This window comes from Rhineura floridana, chromosome 1 (assembly GCF_030035675.1).
Source record: "Rhineura floridana isolate rRhiFlo1 chromosome 1, rRhiFlo1.hap2, whole genome shotgun sequence".
NCBI classification, from domain to species: domain Eukaryota; kingdom Metazoa; phylum Chordata; class Lepidosauria; order Squamata; family Rhineuridae; genus Rhineura; species Rhineura floridana.
The window spans coordinates 155,169,284-155,194,162 of NC_084480.1; the positions used below are offsets into that span (position 1 = coordinate 155,169,284).

General features: G+C 44.4%; 1 protein-coding gene across 2 annotated transcripts in view; it reads right to left on the minus strand.

Annotated features, from left to right (window-relative positions):
- Window positions 1-1,682: 1,682 nt before the first annotated feature.
- STXBP5L (syntaxin binding protein 5L) overlaps window positions 1,683-24,879 on the minus strand; it is a 165,681-nt gene continuing 142,484 nt past the window's right edge. For both annotated transcript variants that reach the window (XM_061638424.1, XM_061638413.1), the window contains 6 exons: window positions 22,345-22,584; window positions 18,814-19,174; window positions 15,382-15,547; window positions 13,327-13,438; window positions 12,710-12,930; window positions 1,683-2,316 (listed from right to left, as the gene is read on the minus strand). In XM_061638424.1, coding sequence (XP_061494408.1) covers window positions 2,275-2,316; window positions 12,710-12,930; window positions 13,327-13,438; window positions 15,382-15,547; window positions 18,814-19,174; window positions 22,345-22,584 — 1,142 coding nt within the window. In that variant the 3' untranslated portion in view covers window positions 1,683-2,274. The remainder of the gene's footprint in view (window positions 2,317-12,709; window positions 12,931-13,326; window positions 13,439-15,381; window positions 15,548-18,813; window positions 19,175-22,344; window positions 22,585-24,879) is intronic.

A 24,879-nucleotide genomic window follows, 5' to 3' on the forward strand; every position in this document is an offset into this window, starting at 1 on the left:
TGTTGTTGGACCACAACTCCCATCAGCCTCAGCCAGCATTGCCAATGGCCAGGAAAGGCGGGAATTGTGGTCCAACAACATCTGGAGGCACACTGGTTGGGAAAGGCTGGACTAGGCTATGAATCCATTTCGTGTACCACCACAGACTGTAAGGTCCAGTGTAGTTGATACTGGGGAAGGCACTCTTGTGCTTGGGTCCCAAGGCATTTAGGGCTTTATATGCTAGTGCTAACACCTTGACTTTGACTCGGCATTATTTATTAAATGTATAGCCCGCACCTTCCTCCAAAGATGCTCAGGGTGCTGGCAGCCAGGGCAATGCGTTCAGGACCAGTAGCACATGGTCCTATCAGGCTGCCCGACTTAGTTCCTCTACCCTCAGATGTACAGGGGGTGGCAGCCCAGGAGAGGGCATGCTCTGTAGCAGCCCTAATTTGTGGAACTCCCTCCCCACAGAGGTGTGTCTGGTACCTGTACTGTACAGGTTCCAGCATGTGCTGGAGAAAGCATCTGTACCTTGGCCTATGACACCATTGATTTTTGAATGACCCATCTTAGTCTCCTGACTGTGATTCATATTAAACTGATTTTGAATATTGTATTTTTAAACTGCTGTAACCTGCAGGGACCTTGTGGTGAAGGACAGATAAGAAATTGAAATAGTAAGAGTAAAATAATAGGCAGCCTTCTTGATAGCTTTCTACCAAGAGAAGCGTTCATCTTTTCTTCTATGAAATGACTATAGCATACTATACATTTGCCACACCACTTGCTGAACTTGTACCTATTGCACCCATCACACTGAGTGAGGGAAGGTCAATATTTTGAGATGCCAGCTTCCCATGCCTGGCATAATGATTGATCTCTTGATTTCTGTTTAGTCAGTATGTTGTTACCTAAAGCGCTGCAAGTCATATACCTTTTTCTTGCAAGACTATGGGGATATTTGTTTGGCCCCTGGACCAGGACTCCTGAGAGGAAGACAATTGCAGCTCTAAAAAAGAAAGGGATCCACTCCTTGGTCCATTCCATGTGGGTCCATGGACACTGATGCCTTCCCTAAGCTCCAAGGAGACACCCCTGCCACTGGACTCTGATGGCTGGTCCACAGACTCCTTCGGGGATCACGACAGCCCTGAGGAGACACCCCTACAACTGGAACCCCCTTACCCCAAATGAGGCAGGAGCAGAAGGCTCTGGACCTTTAACTAGCCAAGAGGCAGCACTCAGTGGGTCTCCAGTCAATGACTACCTGGCCCTGCTATTAAAACTCATCCAGTTGCTTCAGGCCCATGCTGAGACAACCTGGATGTTTGGCTTCAACTACAGGAGCATGATCCATGGTCATGAATCCCCATCTTGGACTCCCTCAAAGATGCCTTTGCAACCAGGTACTTCTGACCTCCCCTTTATTGGGCTATTATCCTTCCACTGTGGTGGGCATTCTTGTGGCTCGCAACAATGTTAAAACTGATTTGGGGTTAATTTCTTGATCCAACCTACTTACTAGCTATATTTTCCTACTAATACCGAAAAACAAAGCAACTAGTATTTATAAAGTCTGCTGTAATTCCAAAATCCCAACAAAGGTTAACCTTTGTTATGGCTACATGATGCCAACTTGTTCTTTGACTAACTCTGGACTATCACATAAATAAAGCACCATAATTTGGCTACAGAAGTTTAATCTTTATTTTTCTACTAATGAAATGCACAAGTGTTTTCAAACTAAGGTTGTCTACAGAAAATGAATGTCAAATGAGAGAAATGCAGGCCATTGTTTGTTGAGAGCAACATGCTTGAAATGTACTGACTTCTTGCTTTAAAAAGAAAGTTTTGTCATTTTTGTGGAACTTTGAAATAAATCCATTATCCTCAATCACAGCATGCTTTGCTTTTGTCTTTGTTGTATAAGAAGTCAATTCATCATGCAAAGTTTAAGTTTAAATGCATAAACAATCTAGTTTGTACAGACATCTTAAACTATCAACAGTCCTCCCTGGAGTTCATACCCTAAACCCAGTGAAATTATTACCTGATAAAGATGACTGTTCATTTGGGGGGGAAAAAAACACTCAGTGGAGACTGCCTTCAAAGACCCATCACGCATAGGTCTCTGAAAAAGGTGTTTTTTCCCCTTGACTATCTGGTGTAGTGAAAGCAAAAGGGTTCCAAGGAGCTGCTTCTGTCCAATAGTTGAATTTTGAGAATAAGGCCTCAAGGTCCTTTGACTCAATTTCTCAGGACACTGAAGTGTAGCTTCACGATTAGAAGTCAAAACTGATACCACTTTTTGTCCTTGTATTTCACCATTACCTATAGGAGTAGAAAATAAGATTATTCAAGAGACAGAGAAATGAAAAATAAAAAAGATGTGCGCTCCAGCATTTTGGAGCACAGCCTCTTATCCCTCGCCCCAATAGGTGTTCCATTTGGCAGCTAGGAAACTGAAAGGAGGCAAGCATCAGGCATGGCCAGCATGACAGCTACCAGACTGGTTTCTAGGTGAGAGATACTTTCCTAGAAGATACATAATAGTGTGTGGAGAACATGCTACCCCTGTAGTGCCTGTGACTTTTAAGTATTCCATGCCAGGAATCTTCCCTGGCACACAGTAGTGGAGTGGCAAATTCAAAGGTACAGGGTCACTTCATGATAGTCACAGCCACGGCTCCTCCCCCCTTTTTTACTGCTGGGTTGAGAACGAGATCCTTGTTAATGCCTCCTCCCACAATAACAGATGTCCCTAGGAGCCAATCAGCATGAAAGGGGAGAGTGTTAGCTACTGAAAAGAGTCTTCTCAGTGGCTGACTCGCCTCCGTTTACTCTGATTGACTCCAATCAGCAGGAAAGGACAAGGAAGCATGTTCAAAGACTCTTCTCAGTGGCCAGTACATTCCCCTTTCATGCTGATTGGCTTGTACGATGCTGGAGACATATGGACCCTGCTGGGACCCCACTCCCCAAAATGTAAGGGGTCTAAGACTCCCTGAGACCCTGGACAACTGCACCCTTGCTGGTACATCACAAGCATCACCTCAAAGGGACAGGCTTGCCCAGCAGGAAAGAATTACCCCATCTCACCTTCCAAGGGTGATTCCGTGTGTGAATTGTCATTTTTCTTGGGCAGGAGTGAATAAGAAGGCACTGACTGGGACAACCTGCAAACATTTTTGTCTAGGCACCATCCACCAGAGGTGTGGATTTGGGGCACTTCATTTGTTTATTATAGAAAGCATTGCAGCTCTTTGCTTCTCTGCCTCATTTTTTGTATTTTATCTATAATTCCTGTTTCTCATCTATTTTTACTTTGGTGGGCTGTTTGGGGCCATCTCAATGGAGAGAAGCCAGACTTAATTTTTCACAATATATTGCTGCTGTTTTGAGTGGTCACAGTGAAGGGATAAGGACTCTGCGGTCCCCTAGATGTTCCTAGACTACACCTCCCATAATTCCTGACTACTGGTTGTGCTAGCTGGGGCTGACAGAAGTTGGAATCCAGCACCACTGGGGGAAGGCACAGTAAAGTTATACAAGAATTACAGAGACTATAGTTTTTCATTTCATGGCCATTTAGCCTCTGATTACATTTTATTTTTTATTCACATTACTAATACATTCTTCTGAGATGAATACTATCTATTTATTTATTTATTATTTGATTTATATCCCAATCTTCCAGCAGGAGCCCAGGGCGGCAAACAAAAGCACTGAAAACATCATAAAAACATCATAAAAACAGACCTTAAAATACACCAAATCAAAACAACTTTAAAAACATTTTTTTAAAAGATTTTTAAAAAGGTTAAAAAAACCACTGTTTTTTAAAAATATAACAAAGACGCAGACTGGGATAGGTCTCAACTTAAAAGGCTTGTTGAACATCACACATACTACATGTGTCTGATGAACTATCTGAGCTCTGGGATATTAAGGTCAACGCCACAATACATTTGTCAGACTTTAAGACACTGGAAGACTTTTTTTGTACTGCAGCAGGCCATGACTACCCCTCTGGATGTTTTCACAATGGGTCATGTTTACACAGGTCACACTAGAAAACCAGTGCCTGGCACTACAGCAAAATGTACCATTGGTCTCACCTGAAAGGTGATTTTCATAGGAGGGGGCCATCACTGTGGGGAATAGTTCCACCTATCGTGCGAAGGCAAGAATGTTTTTGAAGTCAAGACTAGGGACGTCATGCCCCTCCCACTCTCCAGTTCATTCGTAGCGAGTCTAAAAAGAGATATCTAAAAATACAAGAACAAGGCCAACAGGCCCGCCAGGAAAATAACATAATAGTCACATGCATAACAACATGACTCTAACATAACTACATAACATAACAGAGGTAAAAGTCTTGACTTCACTCTTACATTTAAATATAATAGCGTAACAATGACATGTAACCCATTGATAAAATGTCTAGTCATCCTCCAACTGGGAGGGTCGTGATGGCCCCCTCCTATGAAAATCACCTTTCAGGTGAGACCAATGGTACATTTTCCATAGGAGGTGGGCCATCACTGGGGGATGTACCAAAGCAACCCATATAGGGAGGGACCACCCACATGTTAATCCTCATTAAGAACCTGTTGCAACACTCGTCTGCCAAAAGATGCATCAGCAGAGGCATAGCGATCAATTTTATAATGCCTTATAAACGAGTGTGGAGTAGACCAGACTGCGGCCCTACAAATATCGGCAACAGGAGCATTAGTGGCAAAAGCAGCCGAAGTGGCAGCTGACCTGGTAGAATGAGCCGTTATGCTAGCTGGAACTGACAGCTTCAGAGACTCATATGCTAAAGTAATACATGCCCTTAACCAACGGGATAAAGTAGGATTGGAAACTTTATGCCCCATAGACCCTGGATGAAAGGATACAAACAGAGACTCCGTTCGTCGAATCTCTTGGGTCCTAGACAGGTAGGTCTTGAGAGCCCTCCGGACATCTAACGAATGCCAAGCCTTTTCAAGAGGATGGGTAGGATTCGGGCAAAAGGAAGGCAAAACAATGTCCTGGTTGCAATGAAAAACTGAATCGACCTTGGGACGAAAGGAAGGGTCAGTCTTCAGCACAACAGAGTCCTTATGGAAGACACAAAGGTGTCGAGCAGAAGACAGTGCGCCCAACTCCGAAACGCGTTTGGCAGATGTGATTGCGATCAGAAACAGAACCTTGAAGGACAGTATACGTAGGGGCACAGTCCTGATGGGTTCAAATGGAGGGCGTTGCAAAGCCTGCAGAACTTTAGGCAAACTCCATGAGGGAAACCGATGGACAACAGCCGGAGAGCGTAGGGCGACTCCCCTCAAAAAACGTTTGATGAACGGATGTGAGGAAATATGATCTCTAGGAGAGGACACTGAGATAATGGATGACAGAGTAGACGCATGTCGACGTAGAGTGTTGGGTCGAAGTCCCATCATAAAGCCACTATGGAGAAATTGGAGCACCTGGTGCACATTGGCCTGGGATGGATCGTGGTGGTGGGACTGACACCACTTGGAGAAAGCCACCCAGGTATGTTGATAAATGCGAGTGGTAGATGGTCTTCTCGAGGCCGAAATAATATCAATCACAGCGTCAGACAGTCCAGCTGACCTTAAATGTCTCCGTTCAAACGCCACGCTGTTAGGTTGAGCCAAGTAGGGTCCTGGTGCAGTACTGGAACCTGGGAGAGGAGGTCTGGCGTTACTGGAAGTGTCCAAGGATCCATCATTGACATTGCCAGAAGATCTGAAAACCACGGTCGGCGTGGCCAAAATGGTGCTATCAGAACCAGCTGTGCCCTTTCGGTTTGCGCCTTCCTCAAGGTTTTGGCTAACAATGGTATGGGAGGAAAGGCGTACAATAGACCGTCTGGCCACGGTGTTGTCAGAGCATCCACTGCTTCTGCTGTTGAGTCCAGGTATCAGGCAAAGTACCTTGAAAGCTGGCAATTGTGACTGGAAGCAAACAGGTCGACTGAGAGGGCGCCGAACCGACACTGGAGACGATGGAAAATAGCTGGATGAAGTTTCCATTCTCCCGGAAAGACCTGTTGTCTGCTGAGCCAGTCTGCTGTTACATTCCAAATCCCTCTGAGATGTTCTGCTTTCAGGGATTGTAGATGTTGTTCTGCCCAGACAAAGATGAGGGAGGCTAAGTCTTGCAGAGGACGAGACCTGGTGCCCCCCTGTCTGTTCAAATGTGATTTTACACACGTGTTGTCTGTTCGAATGAGCACATGATGCAAAGGGAACAGAGACTGAAAATGACATAGAGCTAAGTGGACAGCCTTTAGTTCCAGCCAGTTGATGCTTTGAGATTGCTCTGCGTTGGACCAAACCCCCTGAACGTACTGGGAGTTGCAGTGGGCTCCCCAACCTGTGAGGCTGGCGTCTGTGGTTACGACGGTTCTGCAGGGTTCTCTGAACGACGTGCCCTTGGATAGGTGTGGAATCTTGGTCCACCAGCGGAAGGAGAGTCGCAGAGTGGGGCTCAAATGAACTTTGCGATGGTTGGAGCTGGCAATGTCTTTTTGAAAAGGCAACAGAGTCCACTGAAGGGGCCGAGTGTGGGCTCGAGCCCAGGGCACAATGTGGATCGTGGAGATAAACATCCCGAGCGCTCTGGCGAGAAGCATGACGTCTGCGGATGTTTGTTGCATCAGGGACCTTGCGATGCTTGTGATGGCAGTGATGCGATCTGGAGCCAGGAAGACCATTGCCTGCATGGTGTCCAACATTGCCCCAAGATGTAGTAGGCGTTGGGTTGGTTGGAGATGGCTTTTGTCGAAGTTGACAAGCCAGCCGTAGGTCTGCAAAACATTGAGGGTGATCATTAAATGATGATGAGCCAGCTCTTCAGACTTGGCCCGTATGAGCAGATCATCCAAATATGGGTAGATATGAACCCCTTGGGTCCGAAGGTAAGCCACTAGGATGAGTAGCACCTTGGAAAATACTCTTGGAGCAGAGGAGAGGCCAAATGGCATCGCTCTATATTGAAAATGTTGGTGGCCAAAGGCAAACCGAAGAAACTTTCTGTGGGCTATGCAAATGGGCACATGGAGATATGCTTCCTTAAGGTCGATAGAAGCCAGGAAGTCTCCTTCATGCAGACTCTCGGTAATGGAATGGAGAGATTCCATTTTGAACCTGCGGTATGTTACAAAACGGTTGACAAACTTGAGATCCAATACCGCCCTCCAAGATAAATCTCGTTTTGGCACAGCAAATAGGAGGGAGTACACCCCTTCCGATCTCTCAGTTGTGGGAACTGGCTCTTTTGCCGCTATGTCCAAGAGGTGATGTATAGCTGTCTGCATGATGTTGTGCCTGGCTGGTGCCCTTGGGCAAGGAGACGGGTGGAATCTGTCTGATGGGGTTGCCCAGAACTCTATGGTATAGCCATAAGTGAAGAGGTCCCTGATCCAGGAGACCGTAGTAAGGCGTAGCCATCGATCTCCAAAATTAAGTAATCTGCCACCTATGGGGAGGGCGTTAATACTACTTGTGTAGGCGAGGACCTCCCCTATATGAGGACGATGAGTTGCCCCTGCGCCCTTGGTACTGACCTCTGCCCTGGAAGCGTCGGTTCCAGGAGTCCCTGAATGCGTTGGAGTCATAGGGTCTGAAATCGCGGCCTCGTCCTCCTGGCCGCGTTCCTCGAAAGGGCTGGTTAGAACGAAAGGAGGGAAATCGCCTGAAGGGCCTGTGGTCGAAGTTCTTGACTGTGGCTAGAACCGGTTTGTGGGCGTCTTTTGGATCAACCAGAACTGCCTTTAGAGCTTCCTCGCCGAAGAGTAGAGATCCGGAGTAAGGAGCCTTGGACAGGTTCAATCTGGCCGCTGAATCAGCTTGCCAGTGGCGAAGCCAGAGGGTGCGACGAGCGACTATTTGAGTCATCATGGCTCGTGCCCCTAATTGGGTGGCATCCAAAGTGGCATCGGCCACAAAGGCTGCTGTCTTACGTAATTTCAATAGTGTTCTTTTGAAGGCGACAGGATCAGGGTTATCATCCTCTAGAAGTTCATCCATCCACATCATAGATGCTCTGGAGAAGATGGAGGCTGAAGCGGAGGCACGCATGGCGAGAGCAGTGGCCTCGTGGTTCTTGCGGAGGGCGAAGTCTATTCGACGCTCAGTAATATCTTTTAGGTGGGATTCCCCTTCCCTGGGCAAGAGAGATCGTGAAACGAGGCGAGCGATCGGTTCATCTATGCCAGGGACATCTAACTTGGTGGCGAAGTCTGGGGCTAGGGCGTAAAGTCTGTCAGCCATGTTCTTGAAGCGTCGAGCTTTGAGTAGGTGGGCCCATTCTTCGGAGGCTAATTTGGCAATTGGGTCCGGCACCGGGATGTAGTGTTCAGTAGGTGCAGGGGATTTGAGGACCTTGGCCCCTTTGATAGCTGGAGCGGACGAAGTTGAAGGTGCAGTCTGGAGACCAAGGGTATGAAGTACCCTACATGCGAGCAGTTGGTAATCTGAGGTATTGAACAAGCGATACGATGTATCCTTCTCATGATCTGAGTAGTCGCTCCAGTCGTCTCCTTCAACATGGTCAGTGAAAGTTAACTCCTCCGCATACGAGGCTTCGTCCGTACATCTGCCTCTGGCTACATCAAAGGGATGTGGTGAGCAGGAAGGATGAGCAGCATGGAACGCACGTTGGTCCATGTTGAGTGAGGGTATGGCAGGAACCTGTGGTAGTGACTGCATTCGTGTGAAATAAGCCAGCATGGCTTGGAGTTGGGAGAGGAAATCAGGAGGCAGCTGCAGACCAGATGTGTGAGATGTATGTGCCTGGTGAGCTATTGGAACAGATGTCTGAGGCGGTAAGCCAGAGGTAGGTTCGTTAGGCGAGCCGTGAGGGGGAAAGCCAACAAACTCTTCCTCGTCAGAGGCAATAGCAGGAGAATGGAAAATATCACTTATGTGTGTCTGTGCTGTGGTGGTTGTTGGCACAGAGACATAACGAGGGCGCTTTGGTTTACTATGGCTGGAAAGATGTTTTGTCTTAGCCAGTGCTTTGGCATGTCTGGTCTTAGACGTGTTAGTATGTTGTGGCTTGGCTGATTGTGGCATGTCTGGCTGATCTGGCACCATGTGTGTTGATGGTGACATGCCTGGCTGTTCTGCCATCTTATATAAACCTGGGTGCAGTACACTGCCACGGAGGGGGCAGGATGTAAAGACCCGAACTGGCACAGTATACTACCACGGAGGGGGTAGGATACACTGGCAGATGGCGAAATGCACTGCCACAGAGGGGGCAGAATGCACAGAGGTATCAGCGTTAATATAATATAGGCCGTTTAGAATTGGCACACTCAGATTAGTGCTGTAGGCTGGGTTTTTGGCTTGTTCACGGCCCCATAGGGGGCAGGATATATAATATAAATCAGATTTAATACAAGTCAGCCACTGATATTAAAGCTCCAGCCTTGATAATGTAATCCAGCCACTAGGATTAAAGCTCCAGCCTTGATAATGTAATCCAGCCACTAGGATTAAAACTCCAGCCTTGATAATGTAATCCAGCCACTAGGATTAAAGCTCCAGCCTTGATAATGTAATCCAGCCACTAGGATTAAAACTCCAGCCTTGATAATGTAATCCAGCCACTAGGATTAAAGCTCCAGCCTTGATAATGTAATCCAGCCACTAGGATTAAAACTCCAGCCTTGATAATGTAATCCAGCCACTAGGATTAAAGCTCCAGCCTTGATAATGTAATCCAGCCACTAGGATTAAAACTCCAGCCTTGATAATGTAATCCAGCCACTAGGATTAAAGCTCCAGCCTTGATAATGTAATCCAGCCACTAGGATTAAAACTCCAGCCTTGATAATGTAATCCAGCCACTAGGATTAAAGCTCCAGCCTTGATAATGTAATCCAGCCACTAGGATTAAAACTCCAGCCTTGATAATGTAATCCAGCCACTAGGATTAAAGCTCCAGCCTTGATAATACAATCCAGCCCACTAGGATTGGAGCTCCAGCCTTGATAATATAATTCAGCCACTATGATTACAGCCACAGTAATGTGTGTAAATCAGTCGTGCGTAAATTTGTCAGCAGCACATATAAACAAACGTACGGATAGATAGCCTGCAGGGAAGGTATCCGATAATAAGGGGAACAAAAAAGGCGGGAAATTCAAACTCTGAAATAATAATAATAAAAAAATGGTGCCCGGAAAAGGAGCGGGAAAAAATGGCAGAGAGGGAAGAAGCAATGGCGGCCGTCGGAGGCGAACTGGAGGAAGGGCTGCCCAGCACGATCTCGCCAAAAACCGCAGTAGCAGCTCCAAAAAATCCCCGGAGAAAACAGGTAGGGGAAAAATGGCAGCCACCGCAGAGAGAGCCGCCGTCGCGGTCTGTAAAGCCCTCAGTGGAATTTAAACCACGTAGCGAGGGCGATCTGAGGCAGAGGGTTAACGGCGGGAGCCGCAGCTGCAAGCTCCCGCTGAGATCGGATAAGCCGCAGCCGCGGCAACCGATCGGGGGGGGAGAGGTTAACAACGATCAGAAGCGATCAGAAGCGATCAAAAGGGGAGAACCGCAGCCGCGGTCCTTGAGGGAGCCCCCTGGCTAAGGAGACAACAGAGCGGGGGGGGGGGCTAGAAACTGCCAAAACGAAGAGAGCCGCAGCCGCGGTCTCAGAGGGAGCCCCAGTCAAGTAAATAAAATAGATTGAATTGCTCTGAGGGAAGGGTGAGAAAGCCGCAGCCGTGGTCCCTGAGGGAACCCTCAGAGGCTAAACACAAAAAGAAAAAGAGAAAGGATTTAAAGACAAGTACACGAACAAATACGAGACTTAGCTAAATGCTATGTGAAATTCCAATCTTGTTCGTACGAAGGCAAGAATGAACTGGAGAGTGGGAGGGGCATGACGTCCCTAGTCTTGACTTCAAAAACATTCTTGCCTTCGCACGATAGGTGGAACTATTCCCCACAGTGATGGCCCACCTCCTATGGAAAATCCAGAAGGTAGATCTGATCACCAAAGGTTTCTGACGCCCAATAATTCAACCATAGCAAGAACAAGAACAAAAAAGTATCTGTCAAGGCTGGCCTTGTGTGTGTGTCTCTCTCAGCCTCACTAGTTCACCCCCTGCAAAATGTGAACATGAGGGTTGCGTTTGACTAGCGATGGATCCACATAAGGTTTTGCTTTCCCTTCTCTTCTTGCTGGCCTGTGATCCACATTATGCAAGTCCAATCCATAGTTACCTTGGTAATTTACATAACTTTTATGACTTCTCTTGACATAGATAACATTTTCCCTTGTGCAGCTGTTTCTCATGTGAATCTGCCACTCACAATTATTACTCATATCAGTAGGAACAGATTCAAACCTGCTAACTTTCTGCATTTACAATGGGAGTGCTCATTTGGGAGAAAGTTGGAGCCAGCATTCCCCCCCCTTTTTAAGTGCAAATACGTGCACTAGCCGACCTTTGCAAGCTCTGCTTCATGTCAACCCATTTAAAGCAATCACCTTTTGGTTTGGGGGTGGGAGAGAGAATGGTAAATGTAATATTTAACGTGGTAAAAAAATCCACATTATCCTTTAATAGGATGGGAGGTGCTTATGATTGTCCTTTACCTTTTACCGTGGGGTGGTGGTGATATTTCTCCTTTTGTGCCTGGTAGGCAGATTTTGAATTCATTTGATGAAGGGGATGTGTTGGGCCACCAAGGGAAAATTAACTTTATATATTTATTTCTCCCAACATTGTATTGCTCATCTTCATACTTTACCGTAGGTCACTCAATGTGCAGATGCAAAGGTACACTCACAATTCTCTTTACGTGAAGTGTTTTTTACACAGGTGCACTTGCATGCAGACAGGCCCCCCAAAGGTTAAATCTAGTAACCATGCAATTAAATTGCAAGGTTAAATTGGACTAACCATGCAACTGTCCCTAATAACCTCAATGTGTTGCAAAGTCTAAAGACTGATAACATCAAATGACATGTGACTTACAATACACTTTCAGTTTTCTTATTTATCCCATAACAGACAGTACAATGTAACATAGCAACAGTATAAAGAGGGAGGACACACCTTTTACGCCATGAGAGGGACCCTGTGAGAGACAACTGCAGAAGGGGAAAATAGCACAACAGCCTGGCCCAAACATAAAGGGCTCCAGTGTGGATTTTACCTAGGTTTAGCTGGAGTGACTAGGGGAGATATGTAAAGTGCAACCTGTATAGAGATATGGCCATATTCACACCGTCCATTTATTCTACTTTAAACAGTCATGGCTTCCCCCAAAGAATCCTGGAAAGGGTAGTTTGTGAAGGGTACTGAGACTTGTTGGGAAACCACTCCTATTCCCCTCACAGACCTGCAATTTCCAGAGTTCCCTGGAAAGAGAGATTGATTTATAAACTGCTTGGAGAACTGTAGCTCTGTGAGGAGAATAGGAGTCTTCTAACAACTCTCAGCACCCTTCACAAACTACCCTTCACAGGATTCTTTGGGGAAGCCATGACTGTTTAAAGTGAAATAAATGTATGGTGTGAATGTGGCCATTGTCATGTTCATAAATAAAGCCTTGGTTTGTGAAGTGTCTCTCTTTAAAGGAGTAACAGAAGAGTAAGCTGATTACCTATCTCCTTGCTCTACGTCTAAATGTGGTAATAGTTTCTACCCAAACCCTTTTCCAGAACAGCCTCATTCTGGCCCAGGACTGCCACTCACCTCGTGTGCGTGTTTGGAGAAAGCTTCTGCACTCGCCATCATCCTGACTGTCCTTTCGTCGAGCTCTCCCAGTTTCTGTCCCCTCTCATCAAGAGCAAGACGTGCACGAGCCAAATCTCCAATTGCGCCTCCTGCCGCTCCTTTCACACCTTCAACCCCACCGGATCCGGGGATATGCTGTGCAAGACTCCGAGATGCTTTTCCTGCTGTAGCCTCACCAACTACAAATGGAACCCAGAACTGAATCAGTATTTTCTTATGCTTCCTGACTCATTGCCACCCCGCCCTGCCTTCTATGCTAATTTTTCACTTGTTGATGCTGTTTTGTAAAGGCAGAGGAAGCAATTTTCCCATCCAGACATCTATTCAATTTAGGCAGCAACGAGCTCTTTCACACCCTCTTACTGAAATGCTCTATTGATAGTTGTAAAAGGATAGCTTCATATTACACCTAGGAACGGGGTGGGGGAATCGAAGACCAGCTCCATCTTTTGAGATGATAATTTGGAATTCCTAATGCTCAGGGGCAGCAGTGCTTCAAATAAGGTGACTGTTTGACATGTGTTGCTATGAACATCAATTTTTTAAATTCTATTTTGTAGACAAAGATCACTCACAGAGCTCTTCCCTGTCAAGTGTTCCACCAGTTCCACCAAACAGCCCCTTCAGAAAGCCTCTGTACTGAGCCTCAGGGGTTTCCACCGGAGTGAACAACTCCCCAAGCGTGTCCTGGGCAAAAACAAAGACATTTTAAGCAAAACATCATACCAGAAGGCAGGTACTTTAACTGTAATACACTTCAGAACAGAATGGGATTGCTTCGCCCTCCAATTTATTTTACTTACTGATCCCATTCTTCCAAATTCCCAATACTCTTGGGGCTTGTCCACACCAGAGTATACTGTGTGCTTGCATTTCCATTTAACTTGTGTAGTCTACATGACTGCACCCTCAAACAACACCAGTCTCAGTGCTTTCCCCCTAGAGATTCAGGTTTATCTAATAAGTTGGGGGAAATCAGGCTCCAAACCGTTCCACTCAGGGTTGCAGACAATTCATTTTGGTGTTTTGGGTGGCTTGATCAAACCTCACTTTCTGCTCTTCCCCCTTCCTCACCCACTACCTCCTCCATTTCTTTTCCAGGTGTATTAACTATTAACTCTCTTTGGTATAGCCATATATCTCAACACCTCAGGTTTGCACAAAAACATAAAACACACAAGCAAGCCCCAGTTAAAATTTCTACATTTTGGAACATCAGTTGTAAGATGTGCAGATTTCCAGGTATCCAGAATATAACCAACAGAGTGTGGCCCCTCTTCTTTTTCCCTCTCACTGCTCTGGAAGTCCATAATTTTAAAAAGGCTCCCATGCCAGTCTAACAACCTTGTGTATGCCCAGTTCATTCACAAACAGAAGGAGCAGGAATATTAAATTAGAAGGCAGAGCCACAAACACATTGGGATTGATCCAACACACTGGAATGCCCACTGGTATGGCCGGAAAACATGGCTTTTGCAGCCCAAATTGAGCCCGCTATGTGGACCACTCTACCAGATCCAAAGGTCAAAGGACGGTATTTGTAGCAAGATACTGCTCACATGTGGACACGCCCTCACTGTCTTATGACTCTGTGGGAAGTCAGGCCTCAATACACAAGAGAGTGTTATTTGTATAAAAATTTGTGGCTAACCAATTACTTAACAATCACCCATCAAGTCAATGTTCAACAGCTTCTGAAGGGCCCATCAGTGGCCTGAGAGAACTGTTGGGACAGCCCCACCTCCACCTTCCCTGGGGTCACTTAAGACCTGCATGCCCTGAGGGAAGACAAAGCAGCCCAGGGAGCTGCTGCCATCAGCTCCTGAAGTAGCCCTGAGAGTATTTTGTGTCATTTCTTTGAGTTATTATTCTGAATTGTAAACTGCCTTGGCAGAAAGACAGCGTAAAATGCAATAAACAACATAAATGATGGGTAACTGGTTACTCAGGGTTTATGTCTCAAGTCCCATTCCCTGTTTTTGTGGGCTGTCAAGTCTTAACCTTGTTCTCACCTTCGTAATCATGTCTTTAATGAACACAAAATGGAATGGCGCCTGCTTGTCCCGTCTCTGTGCCTTCAGCAGAAGGTGAGGATGGGAAGGTTCCAGCAGCGCATGTACAGAGCACTTTCCATGTGCAGTTGAAGCCTATTTTTAACTTCTGCCAAATGCTGAGGCAGAGACAGCAAGGGTACTCCTGCTCCTCCTTTGCCATGCATTCAATGAATGTGTGATTGTGAAGGTGAGACGGGGGCCAAGTCAGCTTCCTGCAGTAACTAGGACATGTCCATGTGTGTTTATGGCACTGGTTTTCAAACGGTATTCATGGAAAACCCTAGCATTCCTTAATGTAGTACAATGAGAAGATCAGTCACAGTGGACACATTTCCCTGGAAGGCACCTTGCACACCATCCCTGATCTTCTCATGCAATATGAAGAAGTCACAGAAAAAGATTCAGTCACACTCTCTGAACTGGGTCTTAACAACCTGCAATAGATTTTGAATTGTGCTTTCAGGCATTCTTTCAGAACCCAGCTGAAAAATCAATTTTTGTCAAACTCCATTGTTTTGCCCACTTTTAGTCATCCCTAGTCATAGAAACTGGGTTTACCTATGCTTCCAGACTCACCTGCAGAGTGTCAAACATCTCCTGGCTGTAGTTCAATCGCTGGATTTCTGTGGGAGAACTAAGATATAAAGCTTGTCCTTCGTTGGTAAAACAAAAGGTCCGAGCAATCCTCATGTCTGTTACCGGCAAATAATTAACATCTACCAACGACCGGAGGCTGGGTAAACTGGACAAAAACAAGCATACATTATACATTGGAATAAAATATATATTTCAAGCAGCTTCATCTTCAAAAGCTGCATGCTTATTCGGGAGTATGTCCCATCGAACACATCAACATGTGCTTCTGAGCAGCCACGTATCAGATTAGGCTGTAAATCAACAAGTGTCACGTTCCATTCAAGTTCCCTAGTAGCCTCAGCTAAAATTTCACCTTATGATGAAAATTCTGTGTAAGCTGGATCCTGCAACCTCTGCGAACTATCTAAAAGTGTAGATGTATAGTTACTACTGTATACCCCAAGCAGTTATACTGGAGCACAATGAAGCCCCCTCCTTGCCCCTTGATTCCAGGAAATTCTATTGAAATTCAGCAACAACTTAGCTTCTGAAATTGCACTAGGCATTGCCCAATTCTTTCAGGTTTACATTTGCAATCATAAGGACAAGAAAATGTTTTCTCTTTATGGAGACACTACTAAAGAAGGCCCATAAAACTACTATGGCTCTAATGCAGTAAATTATTGGGAAGCCCAATGATGGTTTGCCTGCCATGTTGTAGTAACTCATCATATGCCGTATACAAACCATACCCAAATGCCTTTGAGAGGGCGATAGTGATAGCCTCACCACTGAAAATCTGAGGACACTCCTTGATTTTGGAGACATCTTCTGGGCTGCTTTCATCTATGAGGGGCTGCCTCATGCCTGGGAACTTGATGGCAGCAGAAGGAATATCAGATCAATTCTGGAGAGACTTTAACTTTTTGTTGTATGTTCAACTCAGTTCAAAGTGTTAATGTCCTGACTACCTTAATATGCATTCTCCCCTTCATAACTGTCCATGTGCACAGGTCAGCAGCTGAGAACCAGTTCTCAGTAGTGTTCAGAAATGATGCTCTAAGTCTTCAGAAATGATGCTCTAGCAAGATACTAAGGGCTCCCATTGGGTGGAAGGGCAGGATATAACGTTTTAATGTTTTTGATTGCTGTAAACCGCCCAGAGAGCTTCGGCTATGGGGCAGTATACAAGAGCAATAAATAAATAAATAAATAAATAAAAATCAAATAATAAATAAATAAATAAGGTAGCCACACTGTGGGCTTTTTAGGTAACAGGTTGGTTTATTTTGCTTTTATTCTGCTCCTTGGTACACAGCTTACACAATTTTAATGGACTATCTCCAGCTGTGCCTGCTGCTGCTCCAATGAGTATATAAATAATCTCTGCTTTAATTTTGGTGGTCCAATCTTAGTGATGACACAGTCCCTTGCTCCCAAGACTTGGACAGTTTCCTGACCTGGGTCTTGTGGGCTACTAGCTCAGGACACAGACAAGCTCCAGGTTCTAGGGGGGCTTGGACAAAGTGCCTTTTGCATGAGTGAGCCCAAGCAGGTAAGAAACAGCATTCACAGGCCTTTTTATACTTTCTCCTAGTGCCCAGTCCTTTGAGGGGAGGCAAAATATTAAGAGGACAGTCAAAAGCATACTAACAAAATTGTAGGGGCAGTAATCAACTAACCCCTCTGGTCAGCACAAGGATTACTGTTAGTGCAATGGGGCTTCCCCTCTTCCTCCCCCTGCATGCTCCCCACACCCTCCCCCCAAATCTGCTCCAGAGGTTTGAAGGAATCTCTAGAACAGGTTTAGGGCAGCCTTTCCCAACTAGTGGGCCACCATATGTTGTTGGACCACAATTCCCATCTTTCCTGACCATTGGCAATCCTGGCTGAGGCTGATGGGAGTTGTGGTCCAGCAACATCTGGTGGCCCACTAGTTGGGAAAGGCTGGGTTTAGGGGATGTGGTGGTGGAGTTCCATTGCCTAAGCAGCAATTCTTGCACTGATGGAACAACTTGCTTACGTTTCACTATTCAAAACTAATTGACCAATAATTAAAATAAAACAATAACTAAAACAACAAGAGGCAACAATACTACAAAGTGTTGGCAGTAACATAATAAAACAGCTGATCATTGTTGAACATCTTTACCATCCACAAAAAGACACAAAAGGAGCCTGATAAATCTCCACCAGATGGGAGTTCCACAATAGTGGCATCACCACTGAGAAAGCTGTTTCTTGGTACCTGCCCACCTGAGGTCATGCCTGAGTGGGACAGAAACTGGCCTCCAAAATCTTAAATCCTGGACAGGTTTATCTGAGAGAAGGTGGTTTCTGAGGTAATCTAGCCTTATCCTATTTTGAATGTTAAAGGCTAATATCAATCAGTTAAATAGAGCCTGGAAGCAAACACACAACATAATGTTTTTATATAAAATAAGATCAGAAATATACGCTCCAATATTCATGTCTAGTGGCACCACTGTACACCAAATGAAGTTTCGCAAATATCTTTAAAATTGCCTCTTGGAGACCCAGAGAACAAGTATCACAATATTCGAGCCTTGAAGTAACTAAGGCACGGATAAAGGCCATGGGTCTATTTTCTCCAAGAAGGGTCACATCTAGCAAACCCTTCCACACTCTTCACCGTTCATACAACCTGTAGAACTAGAGGAACTAATGCATTGAGGAATGCCTCTAAGCTGGACAGTTCTTTTAGGGGAGTGCAACCCCCTTCAGCACAGGTTGAATATACATTCCCTAATTGCCAGAACAACTGACCAACAGCACCTCCATCTTATCTGGACTATGCTTCAGTTTGTTCACCACCACCCCAATCTACTTCTGAACTGACTGCAAGCACAGAGTGGTGAACCAGCGATAGCAGAGGAAGACTTCTTCGCTACTATCACTGCCACAAAGTAGGCCTGAAAGTGATCTGTCTGTGTATGATTGGACTTGTTTCAAATCTTCCATCACTTGTGCTCCAGCCATTTCCACAAACATTTCATTGCCCTCAGATCTGTAAAGAAGCTGGTCAGCTCCTCTTTGGGGGTTTGGGAAAGAGTGCTTACATACAATCATGTCTAATGCTTCAGCCATTTTCCTATTCCAGAAGTTGGCAACTGGCTGGACCACCAGACATGTCAGTAGTAAATTTCCTCAGAGACATCCAGTGAGCTTGTTAATTTGAATAAATAAGAAACAATTTTTTAAAAATTCTCCAGATGGTTATCCATATTATTATTTGTTTAAAAGGAGCAGGAATAGGATTTTCATTGGAATTCTCTCTGAAGGTTCTTTGATAAGCATCTATACATCACCACCTTGAAGACTACCCTGTCCACTTTCCTCTTTCCTTTGACGGGAGAAAGGTTTAGTTTTTTGGGGGGGATTGGGTCACATTCGCTAAAAGATTCCAAGTACCTCAGTAGAATAATATGGCCATTAGCACAGAAGCATGCCAGGCAAACGTTGGTGCACAGGGTCACCACATCTGCTCGCAACAGAAAGGATGTGTCTGTGATGTTATGAACATAGAGGCATATCTGGGAAGGCAGTGAAAAAACTTTGGCTTGTTTCTCAGAACATATAACAGCAAACTGGTGATCTCCCATGTCCTGGGAGGAGCATGGAGAATGCAGGACAAGTTTTCTTTTTCTTGTTCTTTCACTTTCATCTGTGCTGTTTGGATCTCTCCATGCTTCGTAGGGTGGGTGTATTAAGGTCCCTGTGCAGTCCAAGCAACCAAAAGTTAACACTGCACCCTTCAGTGTCAGAACGGTACCTATAAAACATAAATTCAAAATGATTAACCTCCCCAAACTATCTTAATAATGGTGCTGCCAACACACATTAACTAAACTATACAGTCACATGTGGAATATAGATGCATCTTGCTCTTCTACCATTTTATGACACTGACAAATGAAAAGACATTAGAACTGCTACACTGCCTTATAATCCTAAACCTCTTCGAAATAATGTGGCACCCAATTGTTTGGGTGCTGGCACCCAGGATATGATGCTGGTCAGGAAATTCTCTACCACTCCCTTGAATTCTCTGAATATTCCCCACCCCTGCCTAAACTTCTCAGATGCAGTTGGGTGGGGGGGTAGGTAACAGTCTTGGTGTTAATATTTCCTGGAATGAACAAAACAGGAATTTATCTCCTACATATTAGCAGCATACTGACAACACGGATTCAGTGTTCTTTCTCCTCACTGAATGGAATTTTATGTTCTGGAAAAAGTCACCTTTGATATACTTAAAAAGGACTGGGTCCACTGGACACATAAGAAATTACAGAAAATGTGCACGCTACTTTCAAGAAGTTCATTTACAGAGTTTTGCAAATAAACAAGGAGAATGTAAATATTAACTGAAACTTAATTTAAATCTAATGAAATTTGATTTTGCATATTTTTTAGTATGGTGCCATACTTACAGCGCAAGTTCACACTTGTCCAGTGAGAATGATGTTATTCCCTCCGGCCATACTGCCTCAAAATTGAAACAGCCTTCTAATTTCAATTCCTGGGGACAATACTGAATGACATTGCTACTGGAGGAAAATACATTTGCTTCCTTGAGGAATTGGAAAGAGGGCTCTTTTGGGGTGACGAATTCACACATTCAGGGGTGTGGTTCACACCTAACAATAAGCCATGTGTAGCACCACATATCTCAGCAAGAATCTTGATGTACAAGGAGGCTTAGAATGGCATGTGCACGGCCTCTGTCCCATAATTCATGCCTCAAACCCGATTTATTGGAGTGCTTATTGCTTTGCACACTGTAATTGCCATGTATTAGAATCTGGAGAGCTCAAAATGCAGGCTCTCTGACATTAAGTTGAGAAATGCTTAACTCTATGTTCAAAAACAGCACATTGGGAAAATTGTTCAAGTTAACCAAAACAATCCAGCTTGTCCCACAGTCCTAATTGTCAGGTGTGCTTGTTTGTAACTTTTTCAAGCTTTGAAGGGACAGTGAGCTAACTGGCTTACAAATGTTCTCACTTTGCTTATGTAAGCAAAGCACTTGATAGTCAAAACAAACTGTTATGCCTCTGGGGTGCAGCTGCATTCTCAAGCCAAAGCTGTACCATGTGCAGGGTCAGGAGAGATCAGCAAAAATCACCTGAGAGGGAAACCAGCAATCTAAATGCTGGGAAGATAATGATCTCATAGGTATGAGGTACCCCCTTCCCAGAGGGTCTGTTGGATATAAATAATGGATCAGGGAGATTAAGCCTTAGGGGGGTCTGAAGAAGCCTGAACAAGACCATCATCAAGATTAACATTCAAGGGCCACAACTCCTCCCAGGCAAGAGAATCCTCACTGCAGCTGTTCCAAAGGCTTCCAGCATGCAGGGAGATGAATATAAGATAAGAGTAACTAAAGACAGACAGGGGGGAGACAGAGACCTGCTAACCATTAGTTTCATTTTAGTGTTTTACTGCTTGCAAATGACAGTTCCATGTAAACAGCTTGCTTAATAAATCCTTCAATTTCTTCACCACCACAAGTGTTCATTGTCCTTTTGAAATTTCAAACAAATTTGTCTTGTGCTTGGCAAGGGCTAGGCATTTGGCAAAACACCATGGTTTAACAAACCACAAGTTATTGCAAGTTGTCCCACACAAAATCAGATAAAACCATGGCTTGTTTCTCCAAAGTTGGTTTTGTTTTCCAGCTGCTTTTGCCTTGTGCCTTTGTAGTTTGGTGAGAGTGTCTGGGGTGGGTCAAATAAACCATGGTTAAGAAGGGCACTGGGTTCACACACAATGTGAAGCCATTATTAAAACAAACCAAGGTTCATGAACCAACAACAAACCATAGCTTCAAATCGTTGTTTGCTGGCAGTAAATAAACCATAGATATGCTGCTGGGCAGACTTCACACATAACACTGAGCCATGGTTTAATAACTGCCTTACAGAGCTTGGAAAAGTTACGTTTTTGAACTACAACTCTCATCAGCCCAATCCTGTGGCCATGCTGGCTGGGGCTGATGGGAGTTGTAGTTCAAAAAAGTAACTTTTCCAAGCTCTGCTGCCTTATCTTAAGACAGACCATCTTGTCCAGTGTCTTCAAGAACCTTTGTCAAACTATGTTCCCAGGAAACCTGAGGGGAGTATCCTAGAAATAGTATGTGAGGAGCGGTCTCTCTGTGAGAAGGTCAGTAACGGGAACAAGCTTTTTAAAAGGATACTTTCTCCATTATTATCAACATTGCCTTGCAAGGTGCAGTTGTGAGTACTCCCTGGAATGTGCCCCAGAATTGTCTGCACATCGTATGGGTTCATCAGAAGGCAAACTGCAGTGGAAAGACCCTACTACTCAGAGGATAGGAAGTTATTTGGGACCTGGGTTTCAGAGCAGCTTTAAGAAGACAGGAAAGCTTGTGGTACTTAGATGACACAGCAAGAGGCTCTTTTCCTTCAAAGAACTGGAAGCCACTCTTAATGTTGTGCCAACATATAGCCAGTTAGCAAATTGTAGCTAGCAATGATCTGAAGATGGAGGTGGCTATCCAGTTGCTACTCCCAAAGAAAGTAATAGCTAATGTAATCCTAAGTCACATTTGCTTTATGTGAGACTTACTTCTCTCTGATGTGGGAAACCTGTGCATGGGCTTTACCACTTTAGACTGCAGGTGGGAGCTTACATGGACAAATACGTCTCCATACCAAACAACTCCCTGCACATAGAAAACAAACTACCATCTCTAGAAGCAGGATTCTGTGCAAGAAAATGGTATAGCCCAGATGTGAGGTTTACCACTTCAGTGAGAACTAAGCCTAAATCTTAAGGGGAAAAAATGAAAATTCACATCTAATAATATCCCAATCCTGACCACACTGCCCCTCTACTGCACCACTATGTCATCATGCTTAGTGGCATATTTCTGCATATTTTCAAGAGAATAATAAGGAAATCAAGATTTCTTACCACTTGGAGAAACCATTACCGGCTCTGTCTGCCTTAATTCATCCACAGTGGGCAGGTTAAGTGATATAGTCAAGACCATGCCCAGGCCTGTACCAACCCAAAGGCAAGGCAATACTGTTGTGTCATTTTTCCGTGGAAATGACTCAGTGAAATATAAAGCTGTAATTGCTTCCTTAGATTCTTTGTCTATACTGGAGACACTGGAGCTTCGAGAATGGCTGAAGGAGTTCTCTCTGTTTTCTGTTTAAAGAAAGCAATACATGTGAGCATGCCTTATATGCTGGGAGAGACCATGGAGTCCATCTTATCCAGTATTTCTACACTATTGAGCAGCAGCTGTCAAAGGCCTCAGAGTTGCTACCTGAGACCTTGTAAATGGGGATGACTTTTAAAGTGAACATGTATCCTCTTCATGCAATGCATGTGCTCTGCCTCTAAGCTACAGAGCACATTAGCCAGCACTGTTACAGAAAAGACAAATTTCTAAGCCTGTTTGTCTTCATAATCTCACAAACTGATCAAATACAATAATGTAAACCCGAGGAGGGGGGGGCTTCTCAGAAGGCTGAACTTGTGTGCCAGTAGATATTTAAAGGATCTTTAAATAATCTTTTTTTGTACTTTAATTAGATTTTTAATTCTTATTATTTTTAGATATTTAAAAATAAGAACTAAATATCTTATTAAAGTACAAAAAAAGATTTTCCCCCAGTGCCAAGATTAATCAAACAAGATTTAAGGCTCTTGTCAAAGCTTAACTTTTCGTTTATTAGCCATGCAGCAACATTAAAAATGACTGCAATGCCAGAACTTCTGTTCCTTGTTGTACCCAAAGAAGAAAATACTAGAATTGATGGCTGCATCTTGTTTAGAGAGGTGCACCAAAGTGGATTAGGCATACCCAACTTGCAGTCATACTATGACGGTTTCGATTTAAAGGCACCTGGAGCTGTTAGGTCATAGAATAAGGGGTGCAGCATTTATCATATTGGCAATTTAAAAAATAACCAACTACGTAATCCATTCTTTAAAGCTACAACGCTAATGTGGAAAAATGGCATGTAACCTTGGCACTCCCAGTTTCACTGCTCATCCCAATACTGGAACTTCCTTGGTTTCATCATGAGATGAGATTTCTGCAATTTAAAAACTGGAAAGCCAGTGGGCTTTTTCAGCTAAGAGATTTCTGTCTGAATGATTAACAAATAAGAGGAGAGCAATTGGAAGGCAAGTTAAGGGGTACACAGTTTAACTGAATGCAGATTCATCAGATTCTGCAGTTTATCTCCAACCCAGTAATCATTTGCCACAGAATTAAGAAGATTATCCCATATATTAGCAAAAGCAACATATAATTTAAAGGAGGGGGCAGTCTCAATCTGTTGCATGCTCATTAATGTGTGGGACATGAGCCCATACAGTACAAAAGGAGTGTGGGAAAGAACGTTGGTATGGCAATCTTAGATGAAAGTTGGGTATGCATATGGGACAAAATAACAATGTAGACAGTGTCTGCACAAATCAGATAAAGTTCTATAAAACTTGTTCATTGTTGGTACTGCACATCTCTCAAGCTATCTAGAATCACTAGGACAATTTCTCTGGAATGTTGGACAGGGTATAAGAGGCTAGGAAGGTTTAAGGAGCTGGGAATGTATTCCCACATATGATGGACATGCCTAGTAGTATTTTCTGCAGCATATTCATGATGAAATGTCTGTAACTACTGTTTATTTATATACTGCATAGTGCCCAGGTGGCTTGTAAGCGGTTTACAAAATATAAAATACAATTGCACAACAGGGTAAAAATACAGAATAAAAAACACACCATAATTAAACACAATCTCAATAAAACAATCCCATTAAAACATAAAATAGAAAAGACCCTAACTAAAATGTTCCATAAAACAATCCCATTAAAACAACACAATAATTAAAACAGGAGACTCAAGTCAAGAGAGCTAAAAGTTAACATCTGGCAGATGGGGCCTCTTGTATTTCAGTAGGAAGTGCACTCCATAATACCAGTGTCGCCAGTGAAAAAGCCCGCCTCTGTTTGAAGTGTTTGAAGTGGCCCTCGAGAAAGTAGACGCTACACAAGAGGTCCTGACCGCGAGTGCAGCTGCCTCATGAATCTTACAGAGACAGAAGTCTAACTGACATTCTGACATGTCCTTGAACTGAGCTTCTCAGTGGCTAGCATGGGGAGGGAACCTGGTCTGAAGAGGAGCTTGCCATTCGGCCTGCTTTAAAGGTATCAGGTACTGGAATAGTCACCATGGTGGGTTTAGGAGCCTTCAGAACAGACATCTCTCTGGAAGAAGCTGGAGGAGGGTCTGGCAATGAGGAGTTGATGTCTAGCGCTGCTAGAGACTTGCACAGGAGAAGTAGAAAATAATCAGACTGAAACAGCCTGTGGGGAGTGGAAGTTAATGGAGAAGAAGCATCCTCCATTCCTGAACCAGCATTCCACTTCTCATCCTCACACTCTGGGTCCATGAATGGATCCAAGGGATCTTTGGGTGACCTATTA